The 15513-nt window shown below is 38.9% G+C and overlaps 1 protein-coding gene across 1 annotated transcript in view; it reads left to right on the top strand.

Moving 5' to 3' along the window:
- The window catches only part of SIM1 (single-minded family bHLH transcription factor 1), a 48922-nt gene extending 37734 nt beyond the window's left edge, over window positions 1-11188 (top strand). Inside the window, exons 12-13 of the mRNA XM_009285174.1 lie at window positions 6839-7244; window positions 10458-11188. Coding sequence (XP_009283449.1) covers window positions 6839-7244; window positions 10458-11188 — 1137 coding nt within the window. The remainder of the gene's footprint in view (window positions 1-6838; window positions 7245-10457) is intronic.
- The last annotated feature ends 4325 nt before the right edge of the window (window positions 11189-15513 follow it).

Here is a 15513-nt window from a genome sequence, read left to right as displayed (position 1 = left end):
AGAATGGACCACACTTGATTGGGCCTCTGAACTGGAGCTTACCTAATGCATTTATGCAACTGATTTCTGCAGACAATGCCACAGCACTTGCATACTTACATTGCCAACCCTTTAGCTCAAATAAATCTGTTTGTCAAAATAGCCATTATGTTTACTAAATAGTGATGCAAGTCTTACTGCCCTTATGCCACCACACAGTGGGTATAAATGTATGCATTCATGATGTCACATTGAAGAGCTATGTATTTTTAAAAAGTCCGGGTCAATATTTAACTGATAATGACCTTGATGACTACAGTTTCTCTGCAGGCACAATGTTTTCTAAGCTGACCGCTAAGAGTGTACAATGTGAGCCCAAGTGTCTACATCACTTCCTTGTTTTCTTTCTTTTTCCCCTCAAAAGAACCAATGGTAAGAATTTCAGTTAAATGACATCTGCTTTTGGCACAGGAAATATTTAACCGAGCGGCTAGATACGAATTCAGAGTCTTAATTTTAAGAATCTAATTTTGCCAGAGGTTGTTATGGCTCTTGTTGTTTAATCATTTGTTCACATGCATTTCTGTGGGTTGTTACAGAAGAGTCTTTCTCTTGAATGCACTAAAACAAACAATAGTAATATAACTATAAAGAATCAGGAAAGATACCTACAATTATTTCTAAATTAGATTTTTTAAGATGACTATCTTTGATTTACTGAAATTACCCTTCATCTGCTGTTACACGGTCCTTTCAGAAGTCCTCATTTGCTAGCAGGACAATCCCAGCTGAAGACCTGTTATCCTCCCACATCAATTTGCTTTCTGAAAGTGTGACTTTCATCAGTACCTCCTTATTCTCTCTGCCACCAGAAAAAATCCTGAATTAGCAGTGCAGCATTGAGACTGTTGGTTTATCAGGGATTGTTGTCTGAAAGCTCAGGATGCTTAGTCTCCAGTTTCATTTTGCAACCTCATTACCAGCTGCCTGGTAGTAAAGTCACAGATTTCATCATTCAAAAAGAAGCAGCCGTGCTAGTTGCCAATAACTTGAAAAATGGTCATACCGTTCATTGTAGAACATCACCACAAGCAACGCTGGCAGCTTGGCTTTGCATCCCTCTCATCCTTCTCCACCACTGAATAAACTGTTGAAAGACTAAGAAAAGCTGTTGTGAAGAACATGCAGCAGGTGGTATGGCCTGTGTCCCTCAGTCTCCAGCCCACGTAATTTGCCAGTCAGTTGCGGAGAATTAGTGTGACTCAAAAGCCACGGCTGAAAAGTGAGGTCATGGGTTTTGGCTTACACAGGAGCCTGGGTTTTGGTGGAGGAAGGAAGCAGGAAGTTTATTAGTAAAATAATGGCAGTGGGCAAAGTATTTCTTAAGGGCGCCTAGGAGATTTTAAATGTACATAATTTCTTTCCTTTTTTATTTCTCTCTTTTTTTTTTTTTCTTTTCCCCTTACCATTTACTTTGCTTCACTCTTGAAGAGAAAAGGGAATCATATGCTTTATTGGGTGACGACTGAGAATCCTCTCCCTTGCCAGCTGTGTGCCCCTAGGATAAGGGCACACCTTTTGCATGAGATGTGAACTGTACGAAAACCATGTTAATAAATTTCAGCTGAATGTTTACTACTAGGGCAAAAGGTGGATATTTTGGTCACCTAAGACAGTGTTAATGTTTTTTTCCTCAAATCTTATGCAAAAGCAGACATAGTGTAATATGGTGCTTGTAGACTCTTTAAGCAAAAACCGAGTTCATTAAATTGGAGGCATTGGTCAGCATCTGATTAACACTGACTGACGTTAGCACTAGTCTAGTGGGTTCTGTGAAACCAGCCCCAGGCAGGGGAAGGGCAAGCAGAGAGGAGAGCAACCCAAAATTCATGACACAGTTGTAGGATTTGCCCAGGCACTTTGAACAGTGGTCTTCTAGTCCTGTCCTACCAGAGAGGTGGAGAGCTGAAAGAGTTGGCAAAAAAACAGGAGCAATGAAGACTTGGTAGAGATTTACAGAAAAAGGACATTGTGAGTTGGTTAAAAGATGCCTATAGTCTTCCCCTATAATAATAATCATTGTGAGTGGCTCCCAAAATCTAGCCCTGGGCCTCATTTATTCTGTACACAGGAAATAGCAACAAGATTAGAAAAACATTTTAATTGTGATCATCTGAACAACTGCTTTGGAGTTTAATCTTCCATAAATGATGATTGTTTAAAGAAAATATTTAAAATTGTCTGTTGTCTGCCTCTAATGGAAATGTTTTATGGTCAGATCTGGATAAACGTTTATTGCTTCATATCGCATCTTAGTTCTTGGATAAAGATTATATATATATATCTAAAACGAATGCACGCGTACAAGTAAGGAGGTACCCAAGAGCTGTTGGATGGAAGCTTTGGTGTGTGTTACAGCATACATGACTTTTTGGAAGTAAGAGCCGACTCTAGTAGGTGTGTATTAATACACCTGATTTTGGAGGTAAATTGATTTTATAGCTCTTTTAAACAGATAATCTGGATTAATTCTGCAGTCCACCTCTATTTGGGCATATCACCCAATGGGGTAAAGATAACAGAATCGGGCTGAATTCTAGTCAGCCTTTTTCTGTTGTTGTTGTTTTTTCATTTCTTCCTGTAGCCTAAAGTTTGGCAACTTCCAGCGTATTCAAAAGCAAAGCAAACCCCTCTTTTTATAGTAAACATAACTCCTGATCTGGTGAAGAGTCACCAGCATTGGGGGTTATTTTAATGGACATGCTGTATTACTTTAATCTAAGCCTTTCACCATCTGTTCTGCCTATAATAGTGAATGCAAAAAGAACATATTTTACATTTCAGGATTACATTAGTAAAAAGTAAGATAAAAGTGATTTAAAAGCATGCATATGTTCTTAGTACAATGCAGCCCGCATCTGTGATGTTTTTTCTCATGGTTAAGACACAAATCAAGAGGAAAGCTGCTAATGCTGATGTAGTGAAAGTTTTTCATGGAAAAAAGGACTCTGAGAGGGTTTCACTATATATTTAATGTCTATAATGATAAAAACCTGACTAGGCTGCCAGAAAATTAGGTATCTATAACTTCTATTGTTCGAACATCTGGCATGGTGTGTGGAGCAGGCTGATGTTGCTGCATATGACAGGATGAGTGCTCAGGCCAGTGAGACACCTGTAGGAATGGAAGGTCAGGCAAGAGAAAATCACCTGAGAAATAATAAATTGTCTACTGGCCTAATACACTTCCATGGACTGTCGTAAAGTAAGCTTTTCTTAGACATGGAATTTATATTTTCCTATTTTTTTGCCCCTTCAGCCCTCCCGAAGTTTTTCTTGGAGTGAAAATAACATCAGTGATGGCCTATAGCCCCTTTATATGTCAGTGCTAATCCCACTGGTGTGCTCTCGCTGCGATGGTACACTGGATTAGCACTCTGGAAGACATTTCTAGTATCCAGAGGTGGCAATTCAGTTTCCAGAATCCAGCTGGAGGACCATTTAATTTATTTATTGTTGTTGTTTATACCAGAAGACAATTCAGAAATCACCTGACGGGATTTCAGATGTTGCCTGTCTGAAGTTCTTTATCATGTTTAACTTCTGTCTGCTGGTTAAACTTTGTAAAAAAACCCAAAAATAATAAAATCTGCCTCATAGGAGTCAGAAGGCAAAAATTAGCAGAAAGGAAAACATTTCTGGTGAGGCAGGACTGGGGTTGGAAAAAAAAATTATTTTCACTAATTTTAATTGGCCATAATTTTCATTAAATCTGATTCCATGTTCTATGGTCTTTCATCACTTGACATACGGGAGCCTAATTCTGACTTGAGAGATAGTGTTTCCACTCCCATTTCAGTAAAGCAGTATCTTTGATCATCCTTTCATTTCTCCCCCCGTCAACATGTCACACATGCCCGTATTTGGAGTCTCCACCTGTCAACATCAGATTCCCAGAAGAGGTAGCGGTAGGACTGCAGTGGTAGAGGCAGCCTGACGATGCCAAATAGAGATATGATTAGCTTTAAAGGGAATTAGACATATTTTTGGCCTATGTCTGCTTATTAGTACCTTAAGAATAAGCAGTCATATCAAAACTTGGTAGACAATGTTGGCCACAAGCAATTCACTGTGTTAATTTAATTCTGTCCGTGGCCTAGCAGCTGCTGCGGGTCAGATCTCAAATAATCATCATTTACATCAAGTACAAAGAATATGCATGAAGTATTGTTGGTCTTGACTACATGGTTATATGACATTACATGGTACATTTCTGATATACTGAACATATACCCTTTGAAATGGTTTCCCTTTCTTTAAGAAAAGTGCACGAAGGCCTGTGCAACTGAATCCTTTGTGGTTAGGTTCAAGATAAAAAAAAAAACCCCGAGCAAGTTTTCAGGTAAATGGAGAAATTCCCTTCAAGAGAAGCTATGTTGGGCCCTGAGGTGTCCTTAGAAACAGAGAACTAATAGAAGAATATCTATTAGAGCTAAATGAAATTAAGAATTTTCAGTTTGAAAGAATCTCTGGCATTTATTATCATCATAAATTGTCCAAAAAATGAAACTTCATTATAATATTATTAGAAATTATTTTTCCTTGTCCTCCTCATGAAAGAAATACGTATTATGAGTTTTGGTTTTAATAAGGAAATAAACAAACTTTTAACTTTTTTATACTTACATTTATGCTTATATTATCTTATAGTTCAGCTTAACTTTTTAAATTAAAAAATCTAGTTTATAAAAATCAAATCCAAAAAGAGTGCTAAAAATAATTCTAAAATTAAGAACAGGTACAAAAGTAGTTTTCCTTTTGTGAACTTCCATTTTAACTAAAAATTAATAGTCAAAATCTTGTTAATAATTTCTATTTTTTTATTGGAAACAATTTTAAATTCCGTCGGTATTTATGAAGATATCTTTGTGACTAAGCAGTTGGAAGACATTAGATCTGAAAGGATAATAGAAGACTGAGATGTTTCTGTTGGTCACATAACACTGTGATGGCTGAAAAAAGTTCCTAGTTAATGTATGTTGAGTCAATGGCATTTAAAAGAATTCTTTTGTGCCTCTGTAACTGTCTTACCTCCATGCAAAATCAGATTTATCCTTTCATCTCTCTAACCTTGCGATGAATATGGTGGTACTAACTTGCTGACCTCCTCCATATCTACTGGTAGGCTTTTTGCCTATGGGTATTCTTCTGACAACTAATAACAAAATATAATCGAGCTCCTTAAAGCCATGACCCTTTCTTTCTTTCCTTTAAATAACCTATCGTGTTAACAAACAGTATTCACAAATATAAACTGCAATACTGAAGAATACCCAATTAAATGCCAAAACCACTACCAATGTTGCACAGATGGTTTAAGTTTCTGGAAGTCAAACATCTGGTCAGTACTTTCGATTGGTAAGTGCATAAAACCTTGATCCTGGCTGATAATGAGGAGTTTCATAGCAACTCAATCTAATGAAAAGGAAGGTAAGCTTATGTTTTCAGGAGAGAGGCCTAATGCCTATTAAAAGAAAAGGCAGTGTGGGCATCTGGAAGGTGAGTGATGGAATGGGAGAATTCCAAGGTTTCATGTCGTAGTATGTTGATTTGTGATATGAGTGTGCAGTACTGAAGAGGTGAGCATGTGCAGCTTTGGTCTCATCCCGATCTGTAATCACGGGTGAAACTGATTTAAAGGTGTTCCATGAAGTTCGACAGTTCCAATAAATGAAAAGATTTAAAAATGAGATAGCTAAATCCTAGGATGTTTAATAAGCATTTATTTTTTCTTTCCCAGAAAGTATCTAAAAGTTTGAAACATTCATTAAGAATACGTAGAAATCTGTGACATTTAACTTAACCCTTACTTCTCTCTGAACAAAAGCCCATGCTCCTATTCTGTCTGCTTTTCCAACTGCCTGCTAGCTGCTGCTTCTGTGTTGGGAGGGCCCTGCTTAAGTGAGGCTGCCAAATGCCCGCCCTGCCTGCTTGGGCTAGAGGTTGCCTTTTCTGGCAAATAGGTGCTGGATTTTCCTTTCCCACATTGTCTGCTTTTCCAACTGCCTGCTAGCTGCTGCTTCTGTGTTGGGAGGGCCCTGCTTAAGTGAGGCTGCCAAATGCCCGCCCTGCCTGCTTGGGCTAGAGGTTGCCTTTTCTGGCAAATAGGTGCTGGATTTTCCTTGTTCCCACATTGCAACAAAGCTGTGATTTTTAGCTTCCTACCGATCTGCCACCACTTGGAGCTTTACTCTGTAGTAGAGTTGCTAGTCCCAGGATCTACCGGAGGCTTTCTTTTCCCTACTAATAGGAGGAAAGAAGTTCCAAGATACCACTCCAGGTAAGAAAAAAAATCCAACAACAAACAAAATATGAGGAAAAGAGAGGGAATCCTTAGAAAAAGAACTTGCAAACACATTCAGTTTCAATGTGACATGCGAGAATGCTCTGGGAGCGGTGTTATTTCAGTCCCTTTTGAAAGCGTTTTGCCGAGGAGCGCTGGGGCACCATTGCTGAGCATAAACACTAGCTTTCAAAGGTATAAGAAAAACCTGGGCATATTAAAAAAATATTGATTGCAACATTGATGTTGCTGAGCCTAATGTTACACATCATAAAGGAGATGGCTATTAAAGGTCGACATGGATGTTTTAGACTTTCACGAGGTCTGTCCTGTCATCTGTGAGCTCATTACAGAGTGTTGTACTGGAAAGGACTCGGGGTCCAATCAGAAGGTGCAGACGTGTGGGCACGCTCACAAAAAACACCCCATCACATAGATACTCTGTCTTTTCAGTGCAGTTACTTGCAGATTTCACCCAGACATAGTAATTTCCCCCCTGCTTCTCCTGTTTTGCAGTATTCTGGATTCCACACTGAGAGATCTGAGTCTGACCATGAAAGCCAGTGGGGCGGGAGCCCCCTGACCGATACAGCTTCTCCCCAGCTACTGGAGCCCGCGGACAGACCGAGCTCCCAGCACCACGATGTCTCCTGTGCCTACAGACAGTACTCAGACCGCAGTGCTCTCTGCTACGGTTTTGCACTCGACCACTCCAGGCTGACTGATGACAGACATTTCCATACTCAGGCCTGTGAAGGAGGCAGATGTGAAGCTGGCCGGTATTTCCTTGGCACGCCGCAGCCGGGAAGGGAGAGCTGGTGGGGTTCTCGTTCAGCATTGCCCCTGACTAAATCATCCCCTGAGAGCAGAGAAGCGTATGAAAACAGTATGCCCCACATAACGTCGGTGCACAGGATTCATGGTAAGAGATAACAAGGATTTGCAGAAGTGGCACCGTCTCAGATAAAGCAACATGACACGTGTATGTGAGAGACAGAAAATGAGAGAGACTCTTAGTGTATGTCCTTGTCTCAGAGATCACATCTGTGGAGATGAGGATTACTTAAAATTCAAGTTGAGTTTGACAGTCTGGCTTATATGCAGCAAAATATAATTTTGTTGTATATTTTTTAATCTGTGAAATTAAGGTGGAAATATCTGACTGGTGAGATTTTAAGAATGATCTTAAAAATATAAACAAAATGATACACTTGATAGAAATGTGTTATTTATTTGACTTAAGATCACGCTACTTTCGATGGAATATATTCAGCAAAAAATTAGAGCTAAATCCAAGCTAGATATTAAAAGATCTTTAAAGATTTTGGAGAAATTGTTCTCCAAATGACTTTTTTCTCTGCAATGGTTACTACTAGATTCTGTAAGATCTGCTGCTTATTTTTATTTAAAATAGGCAGTTCAAATTAACATTTGCTTTTGGTTTCAGACATTTATCCCCAGCTATAATTTTTAGCCAATTTGAGTCTCTCCATCCTTTCAGCACCAAGCCTGAAGCCTTGCTTGGTGTCAGGTTGCAAACTCAGTGCATTAGCACATCTTCAGAGGCTGAAACTAGTAAAAAAACCACAGTGAAAGGCTGATCTTGGATTTGGAAAAATCCAAAGGTCCTTGGGTTTAAAGGGTAGGCTAAGAGTTGAAAGACTGCAACTGACCCAAAAGTCAGAGTTCAAGGTTGTAAGGATAGATGCAGCATAAAAAAAAAAGCTTTTCTACTAAAATAATCTGTCAAAACATAGGTTGTATCTAAAGAACTCATAAAACCTAATTACACTAGTACCATTCCATTGACTCACAGAACGAGACTGGAAATCAAAAAGAACTCTACTATTTTACTCCAACCTGAGGAAAATTATGTTGAGATTAGAAAAATGAATAAATAACAAGTTCTAGGAAATACAGTCAGAGGAAAAATGAGGAAAGAAAAGGAGCCCTAAATATTGCTGATGAGGACTGTTCTCCACTTTTCCTGTGAGAACACACCTCCTTCCTTGTGTCTGTTCTGTACTTCTGTCATACTTGTGCTTCTCTAGCTGCTTCTTCTCCAGAAAAGAGAATTGAGTGACGAGAATTTTGCTGGCATATGTTATGTATGATAATTCTTGCTGAGCATAGAAAGATGGTAATGTAGAAATATGATATGGAGGTACAAATACAAAAGTGTTAAATATTTATTCCGTACCTTTATCAAGGATAATCAATGCAAAGGATAATCAAATCAAATATAATTTGATTTTAGTTTGTTCCTTGGTTTTGCTGTAATTCCAGGTGCTGCAGTTATTTTCTTTATTGTATCAAGTCTTATGTGTTTCAGTAGGCCTTCAGTCTGCATGTAGCTTTGGGGGTAAAACCTGACATCTTGGTCTTAGTTGAGGAAAGGAACATCTCAGCTTCCCTTGCAAATGTGCCATTTTCATTTAGATTTAGGCAGTTTCAGACCTTGGCCTTTCACAAATGAAACTCTTTTTGACAACACTGTGTGAACATTGCTGTCAGAGCAGTTTCTTTGTGCAGAAAATATTTTCTTCCTTTTCTGTTCTTTTAATGTATCTTCTGGTAGTTCTGGCTCAGAGTCACCTTACGATAATGACAATTAGCTGACCAGTATAGCAGGCCCTGGATATTGCGTATGAGCCCACGCGTTTCCAGTCACACTCAGGAAGTCTGGGGCACTGCGGATATCGTCTGTGCAGTGAGACAAACTGAGCATGGGGTTTAGAGCCGCGGCCAGCCAGCTCCCCAGTGTGTCACGGTGTGCCTGATGTACCGTATGCTTTAGTGGCTGGAGCTCCCTTCCACCTCCAGGCCCTGGCATTTTGGGTCCAGATCTTAAGAGGATGTGAAGGATAAATTTATGCTGATGAGATACTCCACAGTGCAGTACTTCCACCTACAAATGGCAGGATATGTTTATTATAAAAGCCCATCACTGATTTTTGTCATGAACTCCGCAACACAGCGGTAGTGGTCTGCCACCCAAACAGATCTGTATGCCTTGACCCAACACAGAGCAGGGGGAACTACTTGTGCTAGTCTGAAAATGGGTTTCCTTTGAGGAGTCCTGTAAACCAACCCAACGGGCCTCGTCCCCAGAGAGGACTTTGTATGTGCTGAGGCAAAGGCATCGTTAAGTAATTTGTGCAAGTCCAACACGTGCCCTCCTGCAGGCACATATCTCAGCAAATCCTCTATCAAGCCCTTTATTATAGTGTGGGCTTAGTCGGCTGTTCAGGTTTGGGGGTCACTCACTTTCTTCCTAGTGAGGATTGACAGGTCTGATTCTGTCCTTTCAGCTACATGCAAGCTGAACACCTTCTCTGATATGTCTATGGGCCTTATTTTTTAAAGAGAGGTAAGAATATAGTTATATTTTCCCATTCTAAAAGTTTTATACAGCAAATATTTATGTGTTGGGATATGACATCACATTTTTACAGTAATCCTGTCTAACAGCTATGGGTTCTTATGCTTCTAAAGAAGAACTGCTTCATTACTTGTGTTTATTTATTGTTGTGTAACCTGTGTAAAGTCACTACAGGGCCACAAACTATTCCACAATGCTGTCTCTACGTTTTAGCTCCTGGAAAGGCCTAAGAAGACATGCCGGAATGATGTACTTTTGTAATTCCTTGAGATTTTTTTTTTCACCACGGTCCCAATTCACTCAGACTTTGTTGATGCAAAGAGATAGTGAGGGGTCAGGGGCCTGAACATCAGTGTTGAGGGCACTTTGACATGCCCTAGGGTACCCTGCCTGGCCTCTAGCTGCTCCAGAAGGCACAGAGTTCCTGTAGAGTTGGTGCCATACCTGCTGGGCCTATGCAGATGCTTGGTTACCCTAGAGTGTCTCAGATGGCACTGGATGTCTGTGTTGAGGTGCTTAGATCTCTTCTTTGTATGTTTTCAGCTGTGTTACTTGTTCCATGTGCAGACACTGGAAACTAGATGTTGTCACTGAAAAGCAAGGGGTCTACCATGGTCATTTTTGGTGACTTTGTTACAAGTCACTTGCCTCTGTCTTGGTTTTCGGTCTGTAAAATAAGGTTCAGAGTACTTGTTCTTCAAGATTGCTTGCCTCCTTCAACCTCAATGCTTGTCCCCTTTCTCTCTTTCCTAGGGAGAGGACACTGGGATGAGGACAGTGTCGTTAGCTCACCTGATCCTGGCTCTGCCAGTGAATCAGGCGACCGATACCGTACTGAGCAATATCAGAGCAGTCCGCATGAGCCCAGCAAAATTGAAACTCTAATAAGAGCCACCCAGCAAATGATTAAAGAGGAAGAAAACAGACTACAGCTGCGGAAAACGACCCCTGATCCACTGGTCTCCATTAATGGCACAGGGAAGAAGCACGCTACCTGTTTTGCAAACTACCCTCAGCAGCAGTTGGCAGGGGATGTCTGCCGTGTCCCGACGGTTGCCAACACTCCTCCCTGTGAACACATCCAGCAACGAGATGGAAAGATTATGAGCCCACATGAAAATGACTATGACAACAGCCCCACAACACTGTCTAGGATAAGCAGCCCCAATTCTGATCGAATATCAAAATCTAGTTTGGTACTAGCTAAAGACTACCTGCATTCAGACATGTCCCCTCATCAAACCCCAGGGGACCACCCAGCAGCCTCTCCAAATTACTACAGCTCCCACAGGCAGTACTTTGATAAGCATGCTTACACATTAACTGGATATGCCCTGGAGCATCTATATGACACTGAAACCATTAGAAACTATTCACTAGGCTGTAATGGATCACACTTTGATGTGACTTCTCACTTAAGGATGCAGCAAGATCCAGCACAAGGACACAAGGGAACATCCGTTATAATAACCAATGGAAGCTGACACTTTTTTTCTAAAAACTTTTGTGCTTTAAAAAATAACCTTTGAGATCTAATTGGAAGATATTATATGTTTTCATGCCCTTGTCGTTACCAGCATTTGATATACCACAGTGCACTAGAAAGAATAACCTAAGGTTTGGGGGGATAAGTTAGTTAACACACATTACTTTTAAAAAATAAACATGCACTGGCATGGAAGGTTAGAGTGAATGGAGCTAAACTCAAAGTTGGTGCCATGCAAGCTGAGAAGGGTGGAAGAGGTCTAGGCAGGGAGTGCTTGGGGCAGGCTAGCAGAGTGATTTATGCACATTGTTTAAGAGGTGGTTGTTTGGAAAGACTGCCAAGGGCAGACCTTCTGAACTGCATGTGCCCCACAGGTCCCAGCCAACAAAACTGCTATGCACTCTTTTTACGCAGAAAGTTGGAATATGTTCCTTCGAAATACACATCAAAACGTGTACTTCTTGTGATCTGTTTATTCCCTAATGGCCAAGTGTGTTATGCTGCTCCATGGTATAAAGCATCCGTGGCTAACCAATACTAAATCAAAAAGGGGAGAAAGAAGAGACAACTCCTCGAATTGTTATTTCCTTGTGTACTCACATGCATAGCTATTTACATACGCTTGATTTGAAAGGAGTCAAATGACCAGTATCCTTATGATTAGTACGATCAAATATTTACTTCTACTGTATTTAAAAGAAAGAGGGCCTTTCTCAGTGTAGTTTTGAGAAATACATAGGGCTTGGTTGTCTTGATGTAGATGATGGGAGATTGTCCTCATATTTTTGAAAGGTTGCACAAGGTGGTTAGTGGAGTGAAATGGAAGAAAATTGTCAGGAGAAACGGCTGGAATTAGGAGTGGTCCAAGATAAACACATTTAACCCTATGGCTATGTATGCCATTTAGTAATAATTATAAAATAAGGAAAAGTGGTTCTAAGTGGCTGAATAATTAAGAATTAATTTGAAACACAGAAGGAACTCAATAGAATCATAGAAATTTTGCTGTAAAATACAAAGGCAATTGCATAAGTGTAAAAATGTGGGAGATGAGAATAGACAAAAACTGTATGGTGGTTTGTCCTACTTCTGATAAAGTTTTGGAGTAAATTAAGAAAGTATAGAAAATTGTAACTACTCTGTCTGACATACAGTAAAGTAATAGGTATGACTTTGAAAAAGAGATATACGTTCTTTTCTTGCTTGCAGCAGAAAATTTAATGAATATCAGAACATATTAGGGATATCAAAATCAGTCATATGTACATAAAAAAATACTGAGGGAAATCAGGGTTCCAAGAAATTCAATTGTATTAAGAATGCTGATATTATCAGGGCCTGTCCTAGAGTTATAGAAGACATCAAAAGAAGCAGAGAAACTTTTTGCAATTTTTAATAATCTCATGAACAAAGAGACACTAATTGATTGGAAAAGAGTAAATAAAAAACATATGCTAAAAAAAGTAAAATAGGGCATTTGTAGGCACAATTGTTAGATCTGTCCTTCTTTGTATGGCATTTATATGAAGTCTCAAAGTTGACTGCAATAGGAGCAGAACCGCTGCTCCCTATTATGCCAATGTGGAGGTAAGGGGACTTGAGGTGCTTACTAAAATGAGATTAACACTATGTCTAGCTTTATTTGTAATGTTAAGAAGCTTGACATATGGGACTGAGTCATCAATAGGCCTAAATATAAACCAGCATGCTATGGGTGGGTTAAAAATATCTTTTTTCAAATAAAACTAATCAGAAGCAAAAGCTAAATAATAACATTATAAGCCACGTAAGTAGAGATGTACTTGAAAGCAGAGGAAATTACCTCTCTGAACTTGGAATATTGTGTATAGTCCTGATCACTCCAAGGCAGATTGTGAATCTTGAATTGAGTAGTACCTTACTCCATAAGCAATCTTTGTTGACTGCAGTGTGATCACTCCTGGTGAAATGTACGTTGGACACAAGGAAGAGCAACACAGTCTGGTCTTTGTTATCTGAAGCTCATGATAGAAAAGGTGGAGCAGAGCTCAGCAAAAGATAAAGAGACTGAAAGATCTAGTAGAAACTTTAAATAAACTGGGTCTGTCATCTTTGTAAGGGAAAAGAGCAAGGGGAAATGTCACTGGTGTGCACCAAGCTCTGCACAGAGGAAAGAGAAATAATGGTCTAAAACCATTTGAACTAGCAGCAGAAATGAGAGACAGGGCATTGAATGTTAGCCAAGGCAAAATGAGAACAAAATGATTTGGCAAGAGGTTTATTTGACTAACTGCCAAATGAATAACAAAGGTCATAAAGAGAAGCAGCTAGAGATTTTTGTTTGTTTGTTTGTTTTAAGATAAAAACAAGGCAAATAATTGAGGGGAAGAAAAACATTGACAACTGTTAACTCAGAGGAAGGAATGGACCAAAATGGACTTCTTTCAGGCCAACAATTGTATATATTCCTAAAGCATAGGAATGAGAAAGTATTTTTGATAAATCTAGTTCTGGATACATATTTATTTCACTTATTCCTATGAATAATATGAATAAACTTGTATTTGGAGTCTCATTGTACAGTATTGAAATACAATTTGCAAAGCGAATTAGAGTAGAGGTACATGGTATCATATTATCCCTACTAGTACATATAAAAATAAGTCTAAGTGTCAATATTATTTTGTATTACAGAAGAGTTTCCTAAGCTGTTTGGATGAATGGGATTTTGTCAGCACCCAAGTTTCTTGGGATCACCAAACACTCTTTTTATCAAGCTTTTGATTAGAAGGCAATAGAGTTCTGCACGCCAGCTGCAGTTCCCTGGCTATGGTCTAATGGCCACAAGTAGTCAGGAAACCACAGTTTGGGCACTGTTGTATTTGCATTCTGACAGGCACTTTTGAAAAATAGAAGACTTATAAAACAAACAGACACAATATAAGATGCTTGTACTCTATATGATTTCACCTAGGAAAAAAGCCAGTGTGCTATGCAATAAAAAGTCCCCACTCTTATTTACTGTGATCCCAAAATAAAACTTCCCAAACTGTAGTTATTTTTTCTATTTTCAATAGTTCCAGTCCACTACAATGACAAATGCAGCAAAATGCACTGTAATGAACGGCATATATCAGTAGAGAGGTCTGTACATGCAGCCACGTTGTGCTACAAGCAAAGGCTGATGCTCTCTCCCCTCGTGGGATTCCAGCAACTGGCACTCCTTAGCACTTCAGTGCAGTCTGCTGGAGATAGATGACTTTTGTCAGCTAATTTGCCATCCTGCTTCTTTAGATAGCCAGGATTTTCTTCTTAATTGACAGAAAGCATCGAATGTTGTAAACATAGACTCCGTATGTTACATGCTACATGAAAGTAAGTTTACAATCTTAATTATAGCATATAATATCACTGCAGCTCATATTACATGTACTTTTCAATATGGTATAAAGCTTATTTTTTCCATTACATATTTATTTAATTCAAATTTTCATTTAGTATCCTTCAAGGATATAATCTTTTTTTTGTTTCTTCATTTTCTAAATCAGATAAGATGAGATATTTTGCAAAACTGAAAAATGCAAGGCATTTGTACCAAATACATTTCAAATGTATCACATTAGCTAAAGGTTATCACTTTAAATAAGGTATATAGTTTGTGTTTTTTGAAAAGAAACAATATAAATTGCTGTGTTGCATCATTTCTCTAACATAATACTGTTTTGTTATTAACACCAAATTAATATTTTGTAGCTACACCAAATACAGAGTGACCACAGCTCTTTCAAACCATTTCTTATTGATATCAGTGGATGGTGCATTATGATTTTGGTGCATCATGATTTTGGTATATCTCTTTTGTTTAAAGAAGTAAAAAACCTTCTCTATTCTTTATACAAAATTGCACCCCAGGGGCATGGAGTTTGTAATTTTGGACAAATTTGCAAAGCAATTCTTAAATGAGAAAAAGAACCTTACTCAGCAATTTGTCCCATTGACTCAAATGGGAATATTTGTGGAGTAAGGTACTACTTAATATGTGTAAGGGCAAAAAAGCTGACTTGTTGTGAAGTGGCAATAGGTTTGGGGTTTGTTTGTAATTTTTTTTTTTCTGTTTTAATCTCAAGATGCGAGTGTGGAAACTGTGGAAAGTAATAGCTGTAATGGCTGTGTTTCTATAACAGAGGTTATTTATAAACACTTTGAAAAAATGAGTGCATCTCTCTGCACTGAAGAGCCCCAGAAGTATTTCTTAAGCTTTAAATGGCTTTTGTTGATGTGTCCACAATACTGCCACAAGTTACACAGTGAAATTCCGCCCTTTTAAACTCTTTTAATCACTCT

Source organism: Aptenodytes forsteri, unplaced genomic scaffold, assembly GCF_000699145.1.
Source record: "Aptenodytes forsteri isolate BGI_AS27 unplaced genomic scaffold, ASM69914v1 Scaffold171, whole genome shotgun sequence".
Lineage (NCBI taxonomy): Eukaryota > Metazoa > Chordata > Aves > Sphenisciformes > Spheniscidae > Aptenodytes > Aptenodytes forsteri.
This window is presented reverse-complemented; position numbering and strand designations above follow the sequence as displayed.